Consider the following 26,847-nt stretch of genomic DNA (forward strand, 5'->3'; position numbering starts at 1 on the left):
TCAGTATGTAAGCCTATGAACTATAAAAAGTTTAAAAAGAACTGAGAGAAATATTCCAAAGAAATACTTCATTTTTATAAAAGTGATACTTTGCTTCTTGATTCTTCAGCTACAAACAGACATGACAAAAGAACTAACACAACTATAAAAAATTATTGTATTCAAATGTATTTTCAAGATTTCAAGGTATGACAGAGGCACAAAGAAAAGGAATTAAAACAAGTATAAACAAGTCAGTTATACACTGACCTCAACTTGAAATATGCTAAAAAATATTTTAGTAGTACTTTTAAAATGATGGAAGGAAATTTTTTCTTCAACTCTTCTTAATCATCTTGAAATACCGTGAGCTAAACTAAACTACATTAAGGCAAAATCTCATTTTAAATACTCATTTAATTGATGAATCATTTAAAATTGCTAATCCAGGGAAAGAGTTCTTGTAAAAAACGTTTTATTGCTACAAAGGGAAACATGGTCACAAAAAGCCTTAAGCGTATCTTAACGCAAATTACTATTCAATGTCCAATGCAGTAAAAAAATACACAGAGCACAAAATACTTGCCCAATTTATCTCTTCTAGGGTAAGTATTGAAAACATTAATGCACACTTGAATATATACTCCCAACAGCAGCATTTAAGTTCAAATGATTAGAATAGATATACTAACAATACACATCTGTTATCCTTAACACCAATTAAAGTAATAAAAATTAAGCTTAAAAATTATACAAACAATTTATCTAATCTAAGTTGGTAGCTATAAAAACTAAACTAAAATAGTCTTACCCTTATTTTATTAAACAAATGCCAAACATTTAGAAATTATATAAAACAAATCTGAACATGTGGAATGCATGCAACATGGGTGTTAACTCTCTTATTTTAAACTATTAAAATTCTTACCCTTTTCCACATTATGAGAGAAATTTAAAGCTTCTTTTAAATCTGACTAATACCTTATATTTAATTTTCTTCAGGCTGGTCAACAGGGAAGTCGACAGGCTTCTCCTTTGCTGCTTCTTCCTCGACTTCCTCTCCTTCCCCCCCTCCTTCCTCCTCCCCCTTTGCCTCTCCTTCCCCCACTGCCTCCTGGTCCCCAGCTTCCTCTGTGTCGCCCGCTCCCTCCACTCCTCCTCCTTCTCCCACTTCCTCTGCTTCCTCCACTTCTTCTACTTCCTCTACTTCCCCCACTTCCTCCTCTTCTTCCTCCTCCTCCTCCTCTTCTTCAATAGGTTCATCAATCTTTTCTTCCTCCTCCTCATCTCCTTCTATTTGTTGATCCTGAGAATGATCTTGAATTTCAAAAGGATTCTCACCCTAAAAACATGAGGAAAAGCAGCTTTTGAAGTGAACGTATTCATTTTTATTACCAGTGAAAGTTTTATTTGCTTAAATATTAAAAATAAATACAATTTGAACCTTTTTATTTTAACTTGACAAATCCATGACATATTTATTCAGTACCTATTTCATACCAAGGTGGACAAATAAATTACTGAAGTCATTTCTTTATATTCCAAAAACTGTAATGCATAAAGGCCACATTTTCCCAACTAAATTTTTAAAGTCATATACACAGGACAAAAGCCAAATATGTTCATTTTGTTAGAAACAAAGCAGATAAAGATTTAGGTCCTACATAATTACAGCAGGATTCAATGTACTACTATAGTAGGATCTCTTTGAAAACACTCAAATGAAAATCAAGTCTTTTTCAAAATTCAAATAAATGAAAATCAGGTATCCATTAGGTATCATACCTTACTTTTACTTTAGAAAGGTAAATAAATCTTTAATTAACTAAACATTCACAGATACAACTTTGTTTTAATATTTTAATTTATGTAAATACTTGAACTGTGTATCTGGACTAAGTCTCATAAACAAGACCATATCAGAAGGCTATATGAGAAGCAATGAAGATTATTAAACAGCGAAGTTCAAGAGTGGTATGATACTTCAAGGTAAATCAGGAAGGAACACACAGGATGAAATGAAGTAGCAGAAGATATACTAGTGAGGAGGTTACTTTAATAACCCAGGAAAGTGTAAATGATATAGTGGCACCATTAACAGAATATGTAAATTAGGATAGGGAAAGGGGAAGCAGCAGATGTATGCTATATATAACTAGAATTTAAGATAGCTATATGAAAAAATGCTCAGTATCACTCATTATCAGGGAAATACAAATCAAAACCACAATGAGATACCACCTCACAGCGGACAGAATGTTGAATATTAACAATTCAGGCAACGACAGATGTTGGCAAGGACGTGGAGAAAGAGGATCTCTTTTGCACTGCTGGTGGGAATGCAAACTGATGCAGCCACCATGGAAAACAGCATGGAGGTTCCTCAAAAAATTAAAAATAGAACTACCCTACAACCCAGCAATTGCACTACTAGGTATTTATCCAAGGGATACAGGTGTGCTGTTTCAAAGGGGCACATGCACCCCAATGTTGATAGCAGCACTATCGACAATAGCCAAAGTATGGAAAGAGTCCAAATGTCCATCAATGATGAATGGATAAAGAAAATATGGTGTGTGTGCACGTACACAAACACACACACACACACACACACACACACACACACACACTGGAGTATTACTCAGCAATCAAAAAGAATTAAATCTTGCCATTTGCAACTATGTGGATGGAATCAGAGTGTATTATGCTAGGCAAAATTAGGCAGAGAAAGGACAAATATATGACTTCACTCATACATAGAATTTTAGGATACAAAACAGATGAACATAAGGAAAGGGAAGCAAAAATAATGTAAAAACAGGGAGGGGAGAAAACATAACAGATTCTTAAATAAAGAGAACAAATTAAGGGTTGTTGCTGGAGGGGTCTGGGGTGGGAGGGATGGGCTAAATGGACAAGGGGTATTAAGGAGGACATGTGTTGGGATGAGCACTGGGTGTTATATGTAAATGATGAATCACAGGATTCTACTCCTGATATCATTATTGCACATATATATGCTACTAACTTGGATGTAAAATAAAATAAAATAAAGTAAAATAAAATGTTAACATGTTACAAAACGCCCCCCCCCAAAAATTTAAGATGTCTAAATGTCTAAGAGGCAGCTTTAAATTCACAATTCAAAAGAGAACAGAGTTCAAAGTAAGACATTTAGATTTGTGAATTATTTGCACAGAGTGAATAGTGAAACCAGGGTCTTCAACAAGATAGCCCAAGCCTGGGGCCAGGGAAATAAGTAGAATAAAAGGGCTGATGACCAACCTACTGAAAATGCCAGGGACAGAAGTTAAGGGAAAAAAATATTCAGTGCAGAGGAATCCAGGGTAGTAAAATATTACCTGACAAGACAGTTTCAAGAAAAAGTGACAGATTAACTGTGTCAAGAAAAACTGAAAGGTCGCTAGAGTTGATAAATAACTATTAAAGCTGAGTGAGAGGGTGCTTGAGAAATGTATTACACTATGCCCTTAAGCTTTGTACGTATAAGATAGTAAACAATAAAATGTTTAAAAATTTTACTTAAAAATTAAGACCGGTTATCTGAGAGCAGTTCCCAAAGCATAATAATATAAGTGGAAGGTGGCCACCAATGACTGCCCAGGAACGAATCTTCACAATTTCCTCTGAGCTCTCAAAAACCACATGCCCACGTCCCACACTCCGAGACTTTAATTTAGTCAAATACAAGAGCTCTTGCTAAAAAACACAAGTTCCTGAATTAATTTCAGACTTCATGAATGAGAATTTCCAGGGGAGAGATCTGGTAACCTGCATATTTAAGAAGAATTTCAGGAGATATTTATCAGAGAAGTTGGGGAAACTCTAATTCAGAAGGTCTTTAAGAAGGCCGAGAGCATTTTTTATTTGACTTTAGCCTTACAAAGTTTCTATTATATATCTCCAATTGAGAATTACCAGGTTAAAGAGTAAGATAGAGGAAGAGCACAACACAGGGTAAACTACCTTTTTAAGTATAGTGATAAGAGAAAAGATAAGATGGGAAGGGGCAGAGTCTAGGAAAAGTTAAGTCATTTTTAGTTTAGGGAATTTATAAGCATGCTGTCTGTAGAAGAATAAAATAATAAACAAGGGAAAGTCAGAAGCAAGCAAGGAAAGACACCTGATGAAACAAGAAGAACACCGGTGAAGGGCAAAAAAGGAGAAGCTTTCTTCACAGATAACAATAAAGGTGAGCGTAAAGTACGTAAATCTAAGGCAAAAAGGTAAAAACTTACAGTTTACATCTATTGGTCTCAATGTCCCTGAAGCAAGAGAAGCATAAGAACATAAGGGAAGGGAGTAAGGATGAAATCTAGACATGTTAAGAGTGGAAAAGCTTTGGGGTGGCTGAGTGGCTCAGTCAGTTAAGTGTCCAACTTCAGCTCAAGTCATTATCTCACGGTTTGTGGTTTCAAGCCCTGTGTCGGGCTCTGTGCTGACAGCTCAGATCTGCAGCCTGCTTCAGATTCTGTGTCTCCCTGTCTCTCTGCCCCTCCCCTGCTCATGCTCTGTCTCTCTATGTCAAAAATAAACATGAAACACATTACACTGACTGTTAATAGGCAAAATTACTGTGAACTGCAGTGAAAATCCATCAAGCACAGCAACGGTACAATTCTATGGTATTTGTAGCAAGACAGTCTAACTGCAGATGGCACTGTGCTGGGAACTGGTAAGTGGTCTAATAAGGAAGAGGTGAGGACTTCTACAGCAATGCATTGTTATAAGGACTGACCATGAGTATCCAGGCCAGGGAGTGAAGGTAGATACAGTTGGAGAAAAGGAACAAACTGATGAACTGATACCTTCATAGGACAAAGATTAAAAAAGGTATTTTGTCAGACTGAGAGAACTTAAAGTTGAAAGAGATTTTAAGCCATGACCAGAGCAGCTGATCATGGGCAGAGGATGTTCTGGGAATAACAGCAGGGAACAGAGCAGACAGGAAAGCTGAACAAAGGGATACCACTGAGTAATGTGACACCAGTGTTTCTTGAATTTTAACATGTTTATGAAATCAACTGGGATCTTGTTCAAATGCAACTCTCCATTTCTAATGAACTGCCAGGAAATGCCAATTTTGCTGGTTCACCGAGCACATTCATAGTAAAAAACAAAAAAAACCCCCAAACAAACAAAAAAAACAACCTCTAGAAGAGTCCTCCTCAGTTCAGGTACTTTCTAAACACTATACACATGAGCTAGACACTCCCACCAGTGATGTTTCTCATTCCACAAAGTGACTCTCAGGGATAGCTTGAGAAGTCTACACAGAAATTCTCATTTGTATTCTTTCATTAAATATTTGATACATCAACAGAAACCACTACCTTCTCAAAAGTTTGTGATATACCAAGGATAAAAAATCTAGTTTTTCCTAATTTAGCAATGATGCTCTTACCTTTTGGATACCATATCCCCCATAAAATTGAATTTCAAGTAAGACTGCATTCACGGTTTTTGTTCTTCAGATTTTTTTTAACAGCTCTGTTTTTTGCATTGCTGTTACAATATCTACACTCACTTTGTAAAGGTGGTGGCAAGAATGTGGTAAAAGTGACAAATATGAAAATCAGAAAATAGGACCCTCAGGAATAAGCTGGAAGAACTGGGATATATTCAGCTTGGAAGTCACTTGGTTGAGGGATAACTTGACTACTTATCAGGTTTTTCAGAGTTTATGTGTTAGTCACTACAACAGCCAAAATAAAGAAAACCTCTCTAATCCATAAAATAAAAATTGTTACAAATGTAAATAACAGACTTAAAAATTTTCAATATAACCACTCTCTTCAGTGTATGATGATTTTAAATGAGGTACTATTTTACAAAGACTCAAAACCAACCCTCTAAAATGTATTTAATTTCCTGAATAATAGTTTAAGTTCTTATTTACATTAAGTATAGAGAATACATAAAGAACTTTATGTAAAGAAGGACTACCACAATAGCAGATGGCTATAAAGTCTAAGAAGCTGTGTCCAGGTGGACCTAGTTGTTCACATCTGAGTTTACTAATAACATTTGGGGCAAACCTCCTCTCTCCTGGCCTGATGATTCCATGAGGGAACTTCTTCTGAAGCAGTATCTCTGACCTCCCGCTACCCCTCCAAGTTTTATCCGAGGAACAATGATTATCCAGTTACTATGCTTGGAAGACAAATATGGGCATATTCAATGTTGTACTTTCTGGGGCCCTTCTTTTGGGTCTTCTTAGCAACAGAAAAGGTACCTTCTAATCTACTATAGGCCATGTGGTAAACTAAGGGAAGCCCACTGCTGCCTAGCTGAACCAGTAATAGAGGCTGGGCAGAAAGAAGTTTATCTAATTTAGACGTGAAATACAGGGAGCATCTGGGTGACTCAGTCAGTTAAATGTCTGATTCTTGGTTTAGGCTCAGGTCATGATCTCGCGGTTTATGGGCTTGAGCCCCATACTGGGCTCCACAGCTGGCAATGCAGAGCCTACTTCGGATTCCCTTTCTCTCTCGCTCTCTCAAAATAAATAAACTTAAAAAAAAAAAAGTGAAATACAGATCTGCAGTAACTACACGTTAAGACATATCCCTCAAGTCCTCTTTTCCTTAAAAATCAAGAATAACACGAACATTATGATCTGCTATTAGACTCCTGCATCTTTCTCAAATGATTCAGGGTGAGAAAGGGATGATGAGAGGAATGACTTATTGTTCCCTCTCCCAACAAATCCCAATAATTAGGAAAAACAATGTTTTTAACTATATGCAAGATATCAAGTAAAATTCTTCCCAAAGTTGCACTATACTTAAATATCACAGTTACTATGTCACCATTTAATGGTAAAGATACTACAATATAACCTAAAAAGGTTTTGCCCTAAAGTCTTACCTTAACAAAACGTTCATATCGCGCCTTTACTATTGGGTTATTTAAAATGCTTGTAGCAGTCAAGACACTCTCTCTTTTTATTTGTTCTTTATAAGCCTATGAAAAATAAAACACACTTAGGTACTTGAAAACCAGGCCATGAAAATACTTCTGTAATTAAAACAATATTGTATGCTCAACTTCTTAGATTTAAGTTATTTATTTCCTGGCAAATTAAGCTATAAAGCAACAATTACTATGACCACAATCTAAATCATCCATGGATTAAAACAATGAAGACTCAATAAGCCAATCACTCATTAAAAAACACCCAGTCACTCCACAAGACACATCTAGGTCTATTAAACAGTTGCTCTCTCTCCTTTCTACTCTACATGCACTTCCCCCCACCCCAACTATTCTAACTACTAATTTTTATGTTATCAAAAGAGAAAGAATAATTTTTCATACTGCTAGAATAGTCTTCCTCTGGGCTATAGTTAGCAAAAGACTGTATTATACAAAGGAAGACAGGTTAATATGAAATATCTAGTGACCAAAAAAAGTGTCAAGGAAATACCATAAGAGAAAGGACAAAGATTTTTTAAAAACTGTATGTGTCCAAGGTGGCTAACAAAGTTTAAGTTAAATGAGGATCACATCAATACAAAATATGAATTAAAGACTCAGGTATGCTCTAGTTAAACCTTAAGCCTCTAATATTTGAACTTTTAAATTTGCTTCTCAAACAACCTAGTTTCTCACAATATAAATATATGAAATAAACTGGACTAAATACAACCAACCGATTTAGAAGCAGAAATATGCCAGTCAAAAAGAAAATAGTACATTTTCCCCAGCATTTTTTAGTAAATTCTACTCAAAAATGTAACAAATGATAGTAACTGGTAATGCTAGTTTTTAAAATTTTTTCCCAGCCATCAGAAAAAAAGTATGTTATGATCAAATTTTCCCTTTCTTTTTTCTTCTAAAACACACACACACACTCTCTCTCTCTCTCTCTCTCTCTTTCTCATAAAGCTACTTTGTACCAACTTAAAGCTTTAATGAAAAAAAGTTTAGTAACTATGATTTCCTGAACACTTATACTATGTGTCAGGCACTAGTTTAAGTGTCTTCTCTATTTTAACTAAGTTAATCTTTAAACAGTCATGTAAGAATAGAATGACTATCTATCCCCATTTTACAAATAAGGAAACTTGAACAAAGCGTTAATTTACTTGCTTAACACGTTATATACTGACCCAGAATTCAAACCCAGGAATTCTTGCTCCAGAGCCCAATCCTAACCACCATGCTTAACTTAACTACTATGCTACACTGCCTCTCTATTTATCTTTAGAGGTTTTCACATATGAGATTAACAGGACTGTATGTAAGCAGGTAGGTGTAAAACAACAGCTTTAAAGGACAATAAAGGATTAATGAATAGTTCAATGACTTCATTAAGACAGATCCAAACTTACCTGCTTCCCTTTGATATGATCAGGAGATTTTAAGTGCTGCTGCACTGAACTATGCAAAGCAGGAATATACACACTGCACGCACTGCAGTGAACAGTCTCCACTTTCATCATGTGATCATCTGCAGTAACACCTACAAAAGAAAGACAGTTATTAATAAAAAAAGTTAATGATTCATGTATTATTTTTGACAAAGCCAAGTTTTTATTATTTCGTTTCCATGCTTATTTATATCCCCTTCTCCCAAAGAGGATAAAAACATGTAGGTTATGTTGAGTTTTTCTACTACATCTTACAAATCTGCGTACAGATTTAAAGTATGGATAACAGATTATAAAGTATAATGACATTATATTTCCTTATCATGTTCTACAATCCTGCTCTGAGTCCCAGGGGTCTGTCCCCCAAATATGTAATATAAAAGAAGACAAATGTTGATTTTTGTAGTAAAAAAAGAATTTCCATAAAAACGAATGTGGGTGGGCAGAGATAGAGAAAAAGATGTCAAAATTGGCATTCACAAAAAACAAAATGTATGTTGGACCTTGAAAACTGTGATCAAGATTTACTACAAGTGAAGTTATAATATATGCAAGGGAAAGGTGAGAGAAAACGGCACTTTGTGGGAACTGCAAGTAATTCAGTATGGCTGGGGCACTGAGAATAAAGAAGGGACAAAAGAGAGATAAAGAGAAGGGCCTATATCATGGAGAACTTTGCATGCCAGGGGTAGAAAGTTGAAGTTTATCCTATAGAGGATCAAGATCCATCTAAAATTCTTAAAACTAATACAATCATGCAGTAGACTTAAAGACTGGAAGAAAGGACACTAGTTAGGAAAATAAGGTAATTGCCAAGAGAACAGATAAAAATTTGAACAAATAATATTTAAAGAGCAGACTTGGAAGATATTTAAAAGACAGAACCAATAAGATATAATGTTATAGATATAATAAAGTAAAATTACTTAGAACTAACTTCGTATTTCTGGCTTAGATGGTGGGGCCACCTTTGAAGGTAAATGAAAGGCTGGTCTTCTGAGTTTTTGTTTTGTTTTCTTAATGGGGTGGAGGATGACCAAAGAGCATACAAAAATTGTTTTGTACGTTCATTTTGTTAGACTGCTGAAGAGAGAGGCCAATAAGCATCTGGATGTTCAAGACTAGAGTTCAGAAGACAGACTTGTACTAGAGATAGAAGTGTATAGTAATCAACATAGAGGTGTTAGTTTAAGCTCTGCGAATAGATGAATCATAAGGAAAGAATATAAAAAGAAAAGATAATGGAACTAAGGATGGAACACTGGGAAATAACTTCTAAAAGTTTCAAAGAGAGGGATAACTGGGTGCCTTAGTTGGTTGAGCATTCAATTTTTGATTTTGGCTCAGGTCATGATCTCAGTTCATGAGTTCAAGCTTTGAGTCAGATTCTGCACTGAAAGCACGGAGCCTGCTGAGGATTCTCTCTTTTCACCCCTCTACTGCCTGTGCGCGCACTTTCTCTCTCTCAAAAATAAATGTGTGCACTCTCTCAAAAATAAACATTCTTTAAAAAACAAAAAATTAAAATAAGGTAAAATAAAAACACAATGAGTAAAAACAGGAATAAAGAACCTCAGGACAGTGAGATACCACAGAAACCAGGGGTAGAAACAGATTCACAAAGAGTAGTGGAAAATGCTGCAGAAAAAAAGATAACAGTTCTGAAGAACGCACTGAATCTGGTGTCAAGAATCTGTCAAAGCAGACCACTGGTAGCATACAGTGGTCTACTCTGGAGAAGTAGTAATACGTAGTGAAGACACAGATCGCTGTTGACTATGCTTAAAGAAGCATGGTTGTTTAATAGAAAGCAAGTTTTAGGGGAACTAGTATCTGTTTTTCTTTTCTTTCTTAAAGATGGAGATTTTTTTTTTTCTTTTTCAAAGATGAAAGCGTAGGCCTTAGGGACACAATAAAAAGAAAACAAAAGATTAAAAAACAGAAGAGTTTATTATTTGAGCAAAAGTCCTTAAAGAGATGAGGAACACTAAGACAGAATAGAAGAATTCACTTCCACCTAGAGGAAAGGTTGATTTTTCTTCTAAAAGTGAAGTGAGAAACATAATGGTAGGTAGTGACAAATTCATAAACATAAGAGGAAAAGGAGTTCATCTCTGTGACCTACTCACGGCTACCACATATGACTCGATCACTCTAGTGGGCAGCATATACACTGAAATAGATTATGGTAAGTAAAATATACATGTAAATTTCTAAAATACTTTGTTTAAATACTTACCTTCCATAACATCTTTTTCAATTATTTTAACTACTTCTGTTTGACTATTTGTCTGTTGCTTTCGAATAGATGTTTTCTTGAATTTATTCACCATACATTCCTATCAAACAAAATAGAAAGAAACCCAAAAAGTTTTCAGTGAGCACTTAGTATATGCTTAGCATCAAACTCAGTCTATGGAAGATAACATCTGCTATATAAAAACTCCTATCTGCCTCAAGGAGCTTACAATTCAGTTGAAAAATAAATACAAATAAATTACTAGGATACTTACAAAAAGTATTCACTTTCAAAGTGTATTTTAGGCATAAAGAACAAGAGAAATCAAAGGGAGCTGGAATAGTTAAAAGAGGTCTTCTCAGGGCAGGTGAGTACATTAAAGTCCTAAATGACAGTTAGAAACCCGTTAAAGAATGAAATTAAAGAAAGAAATTTTTGTAAAGGTACATAATTCTGCAAGGATAAGGAAGAATGAATGATCATTATATTTCTAACCTCCTAATAATTCCATGTCTTCTGCCCAAATTAACAATATGTATAATTAGCAGTCCAGCTCTAGCCCCTTCCTTAAACATCCCTGGCCTGAACTCTCCTCCCCTTCTCTAACCCCGCCTGCCTACAAACTCACTCCTGGCCCTTTGACTTAACTGTGTTGTCTGTGTATATATGAGTGTGTTCTCTTACCAATTGCTGTGAGCTCACTAAGGGTGGTATCTGTGTCTTCGGTTCTTGCATAGCACCTTTTGTTAAGTAGCCAAGAAAAACTGCTTAACTAGTGACCACACGCTGATAACAAGGACACTAAACAGACATCAGCTCTCTGGCTTTGAATTCAGACTTCCACTTAACTGAGAGTCACTACACTGCTCTGAGCATGATCTTTCATGATAAAAAGGAGTTGTGATGACACTCAGATGAAATAATGAATGAAAATACCCAGCACAACACTAGGTACACAGTAGACTTTCAACCTATGATAGCTGATTCTGCAGCAATAAACAAGTGTTAAAGGAATTCTTTTCCTGACACCTCTGCCAGAAACTACTGTATAAAACATAATATATTCTCTCAAATTATAAATTTAAAATCTTTACAGAGAAATTCACATCTAACTCTGGACTAATTATTTTTTAAACTCTTTAGTCGATTAAATTTTTAGAAATTTAAAATAGAAGAGAAGTGGAAAACTGAAAAAGTAAGAAGTTAATATATCAAATAAAGTGCTTCTTGCTTTAAAAACAGCTACTTACATGTAAAAACTCCATAACTACTTTATCAAATTTGGTTTGTTTCTGAATATGATCCAATGTTTCCTGGTGTGAAGGACTTTCCAAATGTAGTTCAATATCTTTTTCTTCAAATGTTCGGAATTTACAAAATGAACATGTGAATGCCATTCTATAAAGAAAAAAGTTTTGTTTAAATATTACCTTATTTACTGAGAGTTCATAAGACATGCCAATAAAACTAATTTTACCAAATAAATGATTTACATTACTCCATCTTATGGTTGATCTAACTAGCTGAAGTCAGAAAAAACAGTATTTCTTTAAATATCTATTTGGCCAACACTGTTATTATACCACTTTGCAAATAATGGAATCAGTGGTTCTATTTAATCTAGTCCAAAGCTATCCACTTCAAGTTTAGACCCATTATAAAGCCAAAGCAAACTCTAAAAATACCAAGTTCCACTACTTATTTTATACTCTGTTCCATTCTCAAGCTTGCAGTCCACTAAGGTAATACCCACAAAGCCAGGTGAAATCAGACAAGCATAATTCACTCCCTTGGAGCTCTAGGGTGACCAAAAACCCTACCTGCTAAGGACCACCTCAGAATGACTGATAAGTGTGGCCTAGACAAATTTAGAAGCTCAGGAGCCACTCCATTATGAATTTCCCTTTTTTTCTCCTATACAGTGTTTCTATCTTATGTACTACTTTTATTTCCTTTTCCTTGAACTATGACAATAGTTCTTCACTGGTTTCTTTGTCTCCAGTCTCCATTTTCCTATTAATTTTTTTTTTTTAATGTTTGTTTATTTGAGAGCAAGAGAGAGCAAGCCAGGGAGGGGCAAAGAGAGAGGGAGGCAAAGATTCTGAAGCAGGTTCCAGGCTCTGAACTGTCAGCACTGAGCCCGACACGGGGCTCAAACTCACCAACTGCGAGATCATGATCTGAGTCGAAGTCGAATGCTTAACTGACTGAGCCACCCAGGTCCCCCTCCAATTAATTCCTTATACCACTATTACATTAATTTTCCTAGTTAAAACTATGAGATCTGGCGCCTACTGCTGGGTTTATATCCGAGCCCCCTTGTGAGGCACTGGGCAAATGACTTGACTTTTGTGGGCCTTAGTTTTCTTAACTTAATGAAATGAGAACCCTTACAGAAGTATCAGTGAGGATGGAAAAAACATTAATATATACAAAGCCAGTAGAACAGTTCCTGCCACACAGTAATAATTTAATTAATTACTGTCACTTCCTAAAGGAGACAACAGCACTTCACCGGCTTCATTGACGTAAGCAACATAAAACAAAGTCAAAACACCTTCAGCTGCTCTTAGAGATCTTAATCTCTCCTGTATCTTGTTGGCTTTGCCCACTAAATACCTGTATTTTTTTAAGTTATTTATTTATTTATTTTGAGAAAGAGAGAGCACAAACAAGCCTAAGCAGGGGAAGGGCAGAGATAGCGAAAGAGAATCCCAAGCAAGCTCCAAACTGTCAACAGAGTCCGAAAAGTGGGGCTCGATCTTATGAACTGTGAGATCATGACCTAAGCCAAAATCAAAAGTCACACGTTTAACCATCTGAGCCACCCAGGTGCCCTCCTACTAAATAAATTTTTTTTATTTTTAAATGTTTCTTTGATAAAGAGACAGAGGGGCACAGATAGGGGAACACACAGAATGTGAAGCAGGCTCCAGGACTCTGAGCTGTCAGCACAGAGCTTGATACAGCGCTCGAACTCACAAACCCCGAGATAATGACCTGATCCAAAGTTGGATGCTCAACCTGAACTACCCAGGCACCCTGACCCCCTTCTAAATGCTCTTAACAGTATCTGGTACACAGTACGTCTTCTTTAAATGTTTAAATTAAGTTACACTTTTCAGTCCCCACTAGAGTCCTGTTCAATCTACACCACTTTCCATTTCCTGAACATGAATGAAATGTCCATTTCCTTGCTCTGACCTTGAGCCATGCTCTCTACCAGGATTGCCTAACAGACTCCTACCATTTATCTTATTTATCCTGCCATTCCCTAGTCAGTTCAAATACTGCCTCCATCCATTTCCCTGATTTTCTTGCACTCCTACTGAGAAGTTATCTCCTATAAGGCCACTTTGTACTTCTTTTTTGGCACTCTTCCCCTTATACTATTGTTTGTTTATAGCTCTCATACCCCTGTTCCCTCCCCCCTCGGCTCCCTTCTTCTTTATTATATTTAAAGTATTCGAGTATCCAAAAAGAATGTATAACAAGAATTCTTATTGTCAGTCTCTTATCTTCCTAACTCAAAGCAAAACTGCTGGCAAATTAAAATTTTAAACTATTTTAAAGGATTCTTATCCTAAAATGAAAATTTAACTGACATCCTTTGGCTTATATCATCAGATTTATATTTACAGCTAAATCAAAGTTCAGTCCTTTAATTTTCTCCAATCCACACATGTATTATATTAACACAGGTATACCATAGCCAAAGCTAAACTTTTTTAAACTTTTTTTTATGTTTATTTTTGACAGAGAGAGTGAGAGTGCATGTGTGCACAAGCGGGAGAGAGGCAGACAAAGGGGGGCAGAGGACCTGAGGTGGGCTCCATGCTGACAGTACAGAAGCCTAATAAACCCACAATGAGATGATGACATAAGCCAAAGTCATACACTTAACCATAGCACCCAGATGTACCCCCCCACAGCTAAAATTTTTCAAGGGGGAAGTAGTCACAGAGTAAATAGAAAAATTAATCTCATAATGTAAAATCATCTTCAGATTCTTAAACACTTGAAAGAGTTCATTTCAATCTGTTTCCACTAACCCTCTTATCCCTGTCAAAAGAAGGAACATGGTCTATCCATAGTGGCAGAGATACAGTCAAGGACCAAAACTACCAGCCTCTTAAAACTAGAACCTCTTTTCATGGGGTAATTCTTAACAAGCGTAATCCTACTGTTTCTCAGACCCCAACAAATTAGGAGTAACAAATCAGAAAGAGCACAGTAAAGATGATTAAAGCTTAACAGAAAGATAACACAAGTACAGCTGACCCATGAACAATAGGGGTCTGAATTTAAATGTCCCTTATATGTAGAGTTTTTACAGTACAGTTCTGTAAATGTATTTCCTCCTCCTCAGGAAAATGAAGCAGTTCAGTGGGTTAAGCGTCTGACTCTTGATTTTGGCTCAGGTCATGAGCTCATGGTTCATGAGCTCCAGCCCCGGGTCGGGCTCTACGCTAACAGCACAAAGCCTGTCTGGGATTCGTTCTCTCTCTCTCTGCCCCTTCCCCACTCGCATGTACTCTCTCTCAAAATAAATAAACTTTAAAATATATTTTTTTCTTTTCTCTAGCTTACTTTAAGAATACAGTATATAATACAAGTAACTTACAATATGTTTATCAAATGTTTAACTTATCAGTAAGGCTTCCAGTCATCAGATGGCTATTAGAAGTTTTGGAGGAATCCAAAGGTACACAGATTTGTAACTCTGTGGAGGGCTGGCACCCTGAACCCCCATATGGTGGGCCAACTGTAATACCTACCTCACTAAAATCAAAGACAGTCTAAGAAAAAAAAAAAAAGTCTAGGAATTCAGATGCCACTGAATTTTCTTTTACTACATTTTACATAAATAAAATCAATGTATATATTAAAACCAAGTAGTAACAAAGAATATCTGGTTTAATATGAAAGAAAACCGACAATTTAAAACATATCTCCATGGAGAGGTCTGCAGATGCTGTTCTTAAAATATTATCTGAACAAAGAAAAAGTTTTAGACATCTAGAAAATCACTTACATGTAATATTTCATTCCCTTCATGCTACACAAACAAGTTAACTTTTAAAGAGCAAAACTATATTCTAAACACAAAATACACTGAATTTACTTTTTAGATTTTATAATCTTTATTTTCCTAGCATAAGCAGCATTAGATGGCTAATGAAAAAATACCAAATACATTCTTTTAAGATGTTGTATACAGATTTTTTATATTTCGCCTGAATTTTCTCCATGTTGCTACAGGCTTTAGTACCTGCGTTTTCAACAATGGCCTAAGACCCCATAGAGGGATGTGTCAAAATTTACATATACTTGACTACTCTTTATCACTATATTTGTTTCATGTTTGGAGCTATTACAAATAATTGTGTAATGGGCATCTTTTTAGATTAAACTTTTACTTTCAGATTATTTACCTGGAGAGACACGGACTATAAAAATTCAAGACCTTTTTAAAAACTGTTAAACTGCTTCCAAGTAGTTATAACCATATTATTTCATTACCAACAATTATAAGCGTGTGCTCTGACTGTATCCTTGCTACTAAATCAATGTTTCTTTTCGCCTAATAAAATGTCATTTTAATGACATTTATTAATGACAATTAAATTCCCAGATTATCTTACAATGAGTTTCAGGGTTTTCCCCTAAATTTATTAACTAGCTATTACTCCTTCACCCAGTCATATATTAGGCATCTTGTTTTCTTATTTTTGAAAAAATGTTGGGTGATATTTACCTTAGACATTATCGTTTGTTGTGTTTATAAAATTTTCCAAATCTGTCTGCCTTCAAGTTGTAAATTTTTATTGAAACTAATGTGGTCATTATTTCCTTTGTAATTTAAACTATCACTTTAAGCCTTAAGAAAAGGCTTCTGTAGCCTTTAAAATACTCAATTTTATTTTCCTGTTATTTTCCATTTCACAGGTTTTTTAATCCATCCAGATTTGGGGCACCTGGGTGGCTCAGTCAGTTAAGCCTCCGGCTTCGGCTCAAGTCAGATCTCACGTTCGTGGGTTCGAGCCCCGCATCGGGCTCTGTGCTGACAGCTAGCTCAGAGCCTGGGGCCTGCTTCCAGTTCTGTGTCTCCTTCTCTCTCTGCCCCTCCCCCTCTCATGCTCTGTCTCTCTCAGTATCAAAAATAAATTTAAAAATAAAATAAAATTTAATCCATCCAGATTCATCTTCATTGGTGTAAGAAGAGGGTCTAAACTATTTTTCTTCTTATTGTTCAGTTGTTCAAGCAACTCCACCCCAGCCCCCACCTTTTAAGCAATTCCTTTTGTTTCCAACACTTGTATTATATATTACATTCTTACATATAACACATGTATTTACAGGTTAATAATTCTACTATACTGGTGGTGCCTAGTTGGCTCAATCTGTTGAGCGTCCAACTTTGGCTCATGTCATGATCTCAGTTTGTGAGTTCAAGCTCCACGTTCAGTTCTGACAGCTCAGAGCCTGGAGCCTGTTTTGGATTCTGTGTCTCCCTCTCTCTCTCTCTGCCTCTCCCTAGCTATCACTGTCTCTCATACATAAACATTAAAAAAAAAAATTTAATTCTATTAAATTTTTACTAATAGCCTTTTTTTTAAACTTTTATAAATTTCTGTATGTTTCGATTACCTAGAAAAGCTAGTACCTAATCATTTACTCTTCTTTGGAATCAAGATCGACAAAACCTGTTACATCTCTACTATTTAGTTTTCCCATCCAAGAATATCATTGTGTATCCATGTAGTCAAATCTCAAGACTTTGTGGATTTCTTCATGTTATGACATGTATTTCTTATTAAGAATACTGTATTTCTGGGTATTTTTTATTTTTAGATTACCTCTTTTTTCTTATTTTTCTCAGGGGTGACTGCGCATAAATACCAAAAATCAAAAGCATTCCTATGTATCTTTGATCAAACCTTTTCATTTGACCTCGTAAATTTTCTCACATTCCAAGAGACATAACTGCATTTTCTAGAAAATATTTTTAATGAGACCAATTTTCAAACTCTACAAAGTACAAACCTGTATCCATCTCCATATTTCTCACTGTTTTTTTCTCTTCTGCGCCTTTGTTTCTCTCGCCGAGCCTCAATTCGTCGCTTTTCTTCTTCTTCATTTTTAGGATCAGTTTTTGCTAGGGTATTACCAAAAGTCAAATTGAATATCATTTTCCTATTCTCCCTTTCCAGTTCCCACTTCATAAAAAGCATAAACATGTAAGGTTTATTTGGTGATTGCAATTAAACTGAACTCATGAGAAAATCAGTTTGAGATTAACCATTATTTCTGAAACTTCATTCATTGGAATATCATTATCATGGCTTCAGTGCTTTTAGATGTTTTTCATGTTCATATGACAAACTGCATAGTAATTACAACTGTAGAAATTAGATCCATGAATCACCTAGTGTAGTCACTAATCAGTCATAAACATCAAAATGACCTAGAGACATTTTTTAAAAAAGCACATGCCCTGGTCCCCTCCTAAATCCTTATTTATGACAGAGTCCGAACATATGTATGTTTTAAAAGGCTTCTCAAAAGAGTTTGATTCAAAGTTTTGTCTTGGGTGTTGTATTTGTTGTTGGGAGGTACTGTTGAGGATGTTGTATTGTCACATTACACGGATCCCCTTTATGAGGACAAAGGGAAGAAATTTTTCATGGTTCTTGGTACAAGGAAAAGGTGTGTTTCTTCAGGAAATTTAGTTTGCTTTTAATCTTGTGGACTGACGACTCTTAGAGACACTCACATTTTCCATCTGTACATTGTTAAAAAAGAGAGCCAATCTGAAAATGAAATTAAGAAAACCCTTTCATTCATATTAGCATCAACAAGACTAAATACTCAGGGATAAATTTAACAAAAGTAGCATAAAACTTAGACAGTATTTCAAAAACTACAAAACAGGGGGTCTCTGGCTAACTCAGTTGGAAGAGCATGAGACTCTTGATCTCAGAGTGGTGAGTTTGAGCCCCATGATGAGTGCAGAGAGTACATAAATAAATAAACAGGCAGAGAGGTAGAGAGATAGAACAAACTTAAAAAAAAAAACCTACAAAACATTGTTGAAAAAGGTTAAAGATCTAAATAAACAGCAAAACTAAATAAATAGTTCAGAGATCAGAAGACAACGATATTAAGATGGTTGTATTCCCCAAACTAATCTACAGATTTAGCGCAATCCCTGTCAGAATTCTACCTGACTTCGATGCAAAAATTGAAAAATTGAATTCTATAAAGAAAAACAAAATAGACTCACACTTCATGATTTCAAAACTTACTACAAAGCTATGATAATCAAGATACTATGGTACTGACAGTAGGGCAGACCTATAGATCAGCAGAACAGAATTGAGAGTCCAGAAATAACTCATAAAACTATGACCAACTGGTTTTTAGCAACGATGCCAGTATTTTTCTGTTGGGAGAGAACAGTCTTGGCAACAAATGGTGCTGGGCAATTGGACAGCCACATGCAAACACTTACATACATAATGCAAGAACTGTAACTAGAAAACTCTTAGAAAACATAGGAGCATATCTTCATGACTTTGGAATTTGGCAAGGAATTCTTACATATAAAACCAAAAGAACCGGGCAACAAAAGAAAAAAACATTAAAATTAGACTTTATCAAAATTAAAAACCTTCGTGCTTCCTCACCTTTCCTCCCTCACCCTTTCTTTTAATGGAGGAAAGACTAAGAATATAGTAGATCTTAGACTCTCAATGAAAATGTCAACTTACCTGGGCCTAATATTAAGCAAAATAGTGCCTCTTGAGCATGGAAAAGTCAGAGACAGTTAGATGGTCAGCATTTAGATTGCCTAAGCAGAATTAAGGACTTAGAAACTACTTCTGGTCCTCCAGAGAACACACATTCCTAGTTATTCAGTATTTTTATCTTAAAAACATGTCTGGTTCTTTTTCTCTTAAGTAAGTAATGCACTGCACTGTCAGTGCACAGCCTGACAAAGCGCTCAAACTCACAAACCAGGAATTCGTGACCTGAATCGAAATCAAGAGTCAGATGCTTCACTGACTGAGCCATCCAGGTGCCCCACATAATACTTATTTTAATTTGCTTTTGCTGTGACTTGTATAATAAAACAAGGTATTATCACTGTCATTGAAACTTTTTGGAATTAAGTTATACACTATCTTGCCTTGTATGTTTTTACTTTTGATGTATCATGTCTGTGATTTGTAGATTGTTTATATCTGTCAATGAAGTTGGCATTTCCTGATTTTCAACTTTTACAGAAATATTTAAAACTTACTTTGGCAGTATGACCTCTTGTCTCTAAAGTACTGTCAAAGAAGTCATTTTTTAACAAATACTAGTTCAGAGGTACCTGGGTGGCTCAGTCAGTTGCACATCTGACTCTTGGTTTTGACTCAGGTCATGGTTCCAGGGTCATGGGATCAAGTCCCATATTGGGCCCTGAGCTGAGCATGGAGCCTGCTTGGGATATTCTGTCTCTCTCTCTCTCTTTCTCTCTCTCTGACTCTTCCTCCTTCTCTGTCCCTCTCCCCCATGCACAGGCGCTCTCTCTCAAAAGAAAACAAAAACTAGTTGAGTAAATGAGCTAATCTTTATCAACACTGCCTATATTATAATTCTCTTTAAGCAAAAGTTTATTAAAATTCATCATCAATGATCAAACACAGAATTAAATCAGAGTATCTAGCAATAGTCTGGCAATATTTAATTTCACCCTTTGTTCTTATTGTCTAAGTTTTAAATTTTTGTTTCATGTAAAGGTTGACTGTTTAAGACTATGTTTTTATCTCTAAAAGCAAAAATCAGGGCACGTGGGTAGCTCAGTTGGTTAAGTGTTCAACTTCGGTTCAGGTCATGATCTAACAGTTCATGGGTTCAAGCTTCACATCAGGCTCTGTGCTGACAGCTCGAGCTTGGAGTCTGGAGCCTGCTTCAGATTCTGTGTCTTCCTCTCTCTCTGCCCCTCCCCTACTCATGCACGCTCTCTCTCAAAAATAAATAAACATTAAAATTAATAAATAAATAAAAGTAAAATTAAAAAAAAAACAAAACCACACAGCTTTTGTGCTTCAAAGGACACTACATGAGGAAAGTAAAAAGGCAACTGAGAGTGGGAGACGGTATTTACAAATCCTACAACTGAAAAGGGTCTAGATTATATGAAGAATTTTTTCAACTCAATAAAATGACAAATAGCCCAGCTAAAAAGTGAGCAAAACATCTAACCATGCATTTTTTTCAAGAAAGATATATGAAGAGCCAACAAGCACAAGAAAAAATGCCCAGCCATTAGTTATTATGGAAATGTAAATCAGGACTACAATGAGATACCACTTCATACTACCTGGATGGTTAGAATCAAAAAGGCAGATAATAACAAGTCATAGCAAAGATATAGAGAAATCAGAACTCTCATCCACTGCTAGTGGGAATGTAAAATGGTGCAGATGCTTCTGAAAACAGGTGGTTCCTCAAATGATTATACTGTATGATCTAGCAGTTCTTCTAGATATTTATCTAAGAGAAATGAAAACACAGATTCACACAAAAACATATACAGATGCTTACAGCATTATTCATGGTAGCCTAAAGTTAGGCCCAAACCAAATACTCATCAGTGAGTGAAGAAAATGTGATTTGTCCATATAATGGAATATTTCTAGCCATAAAATGGAATGAAGTACTGCTTTCTGCTGAAACTTGAATGAACTTTGAAAAGATTATGCTACGTGAAAGAAACACATCACAGAAGTCCACATTTTATATAATTTTTTTTCATATGAAAGTCTAGAATACAGGTATCTATAAAGATAGAAAGTTAGTAGTTGCTCTGGGCTGTGGGGTATGTTGGGGGTAATGCCTAAAGGGTACCAGGTGTCTGTGAGGTGATGAAAATATTCTCAAATTGATTACAGAGATATTTGTACATTATCTGTGAATACACTAAAAACCAATAGTTTGCACACTTTAAATGGGTGAACTGTAAGGTATATAATTATAGCTCCACAAAGCTTTTTTTATTTTAAAAAAAAAAGTTCAGTGGCAAATTACTGTTACTTACCTAAGCTGTTGTATTTTGTTTTTTAACTTGGTATCATATCTCTACATATCGAGTACACTTGACTAAATTAGATAACATCAAGGATATGCCTAAATAAAAGCTAAGGAAAACTCTTTTTCAGACTTCTTTGTGAAAACATATAACAAAATAATATACACCAAATATTTTGTCTATTTTTACATGTACCCTGAATTACTTTTTGTTTTTTTATATTTATTTCTGCCTTGATGAAATAGAAGTGTTGAGTCTTTCCAAGTAAGATGAAGTGTTGAGTCTATTTTGTTTCACTTTTTTAGAACTGTTTTCACTATTTTAGATCCCTTGCAATCCCTTATAAGCTTTAGAATCAACTTGTCAATTTTTGCAAAGAAGTCAGGTGGAATTCTAACAGGTACTGTGCTAATAAATCTGTACATCAGTTTGGGGAGTATTACCATCTTAACAACATTAAATCTTCTGATCTCTGAACCATTTATTTACTTTTTCCATTTATGGATAGTCTTCTTTAACTTCTTTCAGTAACGTTTTGTAGGTTTTTAAATACTGTTTAAATTTTACACTACTTTTGTTAAATTTATTCCTGAGTATTTAGTTTTGTTGATGCTAATATGAATGAAAGGGTTTTCTTAATTTCATTTTCAGATTGGCTATTTTTTAACAATGTACAGATGGAAAATGTGAGTGTCTCTAAGAGTCGTCAGTCCACAAGATTAAAAGCAAACTAAATTTCCTGAAGAAACACACCTTTTCCTGGTACCAAGAACCATGAAAAACTTCTTCCCTTTGTCCTCATAAAGGGGATCCGTGTAATGTGACAATACAACATCCTCAACAGTACCTCCCAACAACAAATACAACACCCAAGACAAAACTTTGAATCAAACTCTTTTGAGAAGCCTTTTAAAACACAGATGTTCAGGGCGCCTGGGTGGCTCAGTCAGTTAAGCCTCCGGCTTCGGCTCAGGTCAGATCTCACGTTCCTGGGTTCGAGCCCTGCGTCGGGCTCTGTGCTGACAGCTAGCTCAGAGCCTGGAGCCTGCTTCCAGTTCTGTGTCTCCTTCTCTCTCTGACCCTCCCCCTCTCCTGCTCTGTCTCACTCTGTATCAAAAATAAATAAAAACATTAAAAAAAATTTTAAACATACATATGTTCGAACTCTGTCATAAATAAGGATTTAGGGGTGGACCAGGGCATGTGCTTTTTTAAAAAGTGTCTCTGGGTCATTTTGAATGTTTATGACTGTGACTACACTAGGTGATTCACGGATCTAATTTCTACAGTTGTAATTACTATGCAGTTTGTCATATGAACATGAAAAAAGTATGTAAAGCATTACATTTTTGAAAAACTAGAAGTACCGTAAGCCATAGCAATTCTGTTTTCTCACTTACTGGGTGATTTGCTGAGGCTCATCTTCTCCACAGGCTTTGCTAGCTTGGGTTTCTTGATAAAGGTTCCACCGGGCTTATTAAATGGTTGCATCATTTTTCTCTTTATTCCTCTTGCAGCAGCAACTGTCACATTGGTGGGTTTGTTTTGATAGTCAACAACAATTCCAGGTCTATGAATGCTTCCAAAATCACTCATATGCTGCAAATTTGTGAAATCGAGAAATATTAGCATAATATCTAAAGATAAAATATGAATTCACACAAATTTCACCTGTTTTCTAATAATTTTCACCTGAAAATTACCCAGAACTGAACTAAATTTTACATGTCCACTCTGAATAAACACACTGAAAGTTTTGTAAATTATCACATGAACTTAAATACAGTGAATTAGTATTTTTATTTCCAGTAGAATATGGATATTCCCTACCTATTTTTTTATTTTTACCATTCAAAATTGAAATCATAAACAGCAAATGTGCCTGTCAGAATATTACCACTTGTACAACTCTCTGACAACTCCTCTTCAGAGTTCCTAATTGCTATTTTCCCATTAAAAGACCTAAAAAGACATCTTTATTTCACTAAAATCTGGCTTAAGCCTAAGATGCATAAAGAAGACCATATTTGAAGTCTGAAGTAAAAAAGATCCAGTAATCATTTAGGATTTCTCCCTGTTGAAAAAGGGAATGAGAAGGCGAGATGGAACATTAGTATGAAATAGGAGAGTTAAAGCATAACCATGCATCAACTTCCAGGACACACTTCAGATAAAGAATTACATCTGACGTTCCATTCACATTCTTACCTAGAGAAAGATATTCTGACCCAGAAGCCCAAGAAGCAAAAGTTTACAGACGAAGAGTCATCCAACCAAACGACTCTTGTGTCCCTTCCTCTCCTCTTATCATAAACAAAATCCACTACAACACGAGGCTACATGTCCACAGAAATTTATTCTGCTAACCCTACTTTTAGAAGATAAAGATTGAGGAGTAATCTGAAGAGAAGGATCCAATGGGAATTGTACAAGTGAAGATTAAAAAAGAAAAGTCCTGTTGGTTCATCTACTTCATTAACAGGAGGAAAGAAAGAAAAGTCCATTCAGACTAGAATGGTGAACACAAAGTACAGGAATACCTGTTTTTCTATTGTGAAAACGAAATTGATATCTGGTCTCATTAAAAAAATCATTTGCCTAAAGTAATATAAAGCATGAATGTTAAGTGTTTTCCAAATTTTCAAACTGAAATCAATTTTCAATTTCAAAACCCAAAGCCTACTAACCCCAACAATTTTCAATTAACCTACAGTCATTAATTATGATGAAAGAGCAACATATCAGTTGCTTATATTTGTATATTATGCTTAGGAATCCCTATCCAGCCTAGTAAACTTGAATAGATTAGTGTTTCCAGGTAATTTATAGAGTCATATTAGAAATATCTTCACTAATTATCCATTAAAGGTGCAATGCATTTTAACATCATTAAAGGGTAACCATTATAAATGCAAAATTTCTACACAGAAAGGACAAACTACACTGATGTACCAAAGGCCAATGAAGAGACAAAAATGTGTGCCCTACTACATTTTTTATCAGAAGTACTTTCCTCTACAGAGAGAATATTAAGAGTGACTTAAAAAAAAAAAAAAACATTTCTTACATTAAAGCAAAAATACAGTATCTTTCATAGGACCAAACTATAGAACTCCACAATCTACATACACTTACTAGTAAAATTTCATGTCAGTCAAGTTACCTAAGAACATAAGTCATTATCTTTATACTATGTCCTGAAATAAAACACTTGAAGACTGGAATATTTACTCATGTAAGCAATAATTTACAAAAGATTACTTCCTAGGAAGGAGCCAGAGACATGTCTGTACAAGAAGGAGCTTATTTCTCAATATTAAAAACTAGTGACACAAGGGAAAACGGAACACCCAGCAACAGGACATATTGCAAGAGAGTGAGTTAGTAATTATACTGACCACAATTCATTCTACAACCCATTAAACATATCAACTTCTTCACCTTGTAAACATGGCTAAGCTACCCTCATCTATTACCGACTTTTAGTCCCTTGTGTTGAATGTGAAATATGGAGCTCTGAAGAAATTCTATGTGCTAGAGTTAGCAGCAAAATATAAACATTTTATCATACATTGCACCTTTAACCTACTCAAAAACTCCAAAGGGTTTATTACCTTTTACAATAATCCAAGAACTGTCCCACCAGCAAAACTGCTAGTGTTTTACAAGGAAAAATGCAACTCCTTTTAACCCCTTTTAGACCAAAACCTAATATCCTCACCTTTTTAATAAAGGGAGATTTGGCAAAACTTATGAACAATCATCTCACACTGCCACTTAGTTTCTGAAGTGCTGGAAAAACTTTTTCAGGCAACCTAAAAATTATGCTTATGATTCAGCTTTTGCTTCAAAATACACTGGGATGAACAGTGTTTATTCTAGTTGAAAACCATGGTCTTGAAAGGGTTTAAAAGAGTGACTAGTGAAAAGAATCTGAAAAGATTCTGTTGTACTTACTCCTCGGCCTCGGCCTCTGCCTGTTGATGGTCCTCCAAAAGCATCATAGTTTCTGCTTCCAAACGTACTTTCAGGATAAGCAGGCGTTCCTCTCCCCCGAGAGCCTACAGGTGCAGGCTTCATATGGGGTGAAGAAAAACTGCTGTAGGAAGAGTAATTCTCTCTTCCTCTGTCCTCCATAAACCCAGGCCTCAATTTTGAACGGGAGTAAGGTGCTTCCCAGCTAGACCCGCCCTGGTTTCTACCTCCGAAAGAGTCAAGGCTATTCCGGTAGGAGCTCTCAAATCGACCACCATAACTACCTCCGAAGCGGCTTTGTTCGGGTTCATTAAAACCATAGCCAGATCTGTACAGATCTCGCCCACCCAGAGAAGACCTGGAGTCGTAAGACTCATAAGGTCCAAACCTGGAAAAGTTGCACAGTGAGGGAAAAAACAAAAGTAAGCTTACTAATGTTAGACAATTCAAAAGACAAATCATCAGATGACATTTATCAACTAAAATTCATTTATACCATACTGGTTTGCACAGTTCTACTTTTATTCACACCCTGATTAGGGCTGGGCAGTTCAACATGAGACCAGATAGAAAGCTATCTGGGTCAGTTTTTAAATATGAATTGAGTTAAGTATACCTTAGCTTAAAAATCTGCTTCATAGCAGCTTTTCTATTTTATTAAAAAGATTTGTCTGTCAATATTTAAGCCCAGCCCTAGTCTTGGAAAAAGTCATTTGCTAAAGTTCACAAACTACTCAAACTTTCTTTGAATCCACCCCTAGTATTGGAAAATATCAAATATTTACAGTATTTTGGCTTTCAATAGGGACATAAATTGAAGACTATACCAATATAGTCTATTTGTGACACAGAAGAGATCCTTTTTGCACCACTAAAAATCTATGTAACAAAACTGCTTCATTGTGTCTGTAGCAGTCAAAATTTTGAGAATTATCTCTGGTTATGAAATTTGATATCCTGCCCAACTTTGGGTAAGGTCAATAATCAATCCTCAGTCACTTTCCACTTGTACTCTAGCAAATCTAACAAATCTAGAATAAGCACATAAAATAGAACATAAAAGTAAAAGACCACCAACATATACCCTCTGCATGTGAATTTTCAAGGCAGATGAGAAAAGACTACATTTTACGTCTTCAATTATTTAAAAAATTATTTCCTGGCAGGAAATTATC

General features: G+C 35.5%; 1 protein-coding gene across 5 annotated transcripts in view; it reads right to left on the reverse strand.

Annotated features, from left to right (window-relative positions):
* Nucleotides 1-378: 378 nt before the first annotated feature.
* Nucleotides 379-26,847, reverse strand: part of ZNF326 (zinc finger protein 326) — a 38,540-nt gene continuing 12,071 nt past the window's right edge. For 2 of the 5 annotated variants that reach the window (XM_029948574.1, XM_029948575.1), the window contains exons 2-8: nt 23,098-23,296; nt 17,662-17,773; nt 11,865-12,012; nt 10,615-10,714; nt 8,337-8,467; nt 6,871-6,966; nt 379-1,321 (exon numbers count right to left, since the gene is read on the reverse strand). In XM_029948574.1, the coding sequence (XP_029804434.1) occupies nt 968-1,321; nt 6,871-6,966; nt 8,337-8,467; nt 10,615-10,714; nt 11,865-12,012; nt 17,662-17,773; nt 23,098-23,293 (1,137 nt within the window). In that variant the 5' untranslated portion in view covers nt 23,294-23,296 and the 3' untranslated portion in view covers nt 379-967. Of the gene's footprint in view, nt 1,322-6,870; nt 6,967-8,336; nt 8,468-10,614; nt 10,715-11,864; nt 12,013-17,661; nt 17,774-23,097; nt 23,297-25,654; nt 26,061-26,847 lie in introns of all 5 variants that reach the window. The other 3 variants (XM_029948571.1, XM_029948570.1, XM_029948573.1) reach the window with 3 other exon arrangements.

The sequence above is a fragment of the Suricata suricatta genome, chromosome 8, assembly GCF_006229205.1.
Source record: "Suricata suricatta isolate VVHF042 chromosome 8, meerkat_22Aug2017_6uvM2_HiC, whole genome shotgun sequence".
Taxonomy (NCBI): domain Eukaryota; kingdom Metazoa; phylum Chordata; class Mammalia; order Carnivora; family Herpestidae; genus Suricata; species Suricata suricatta.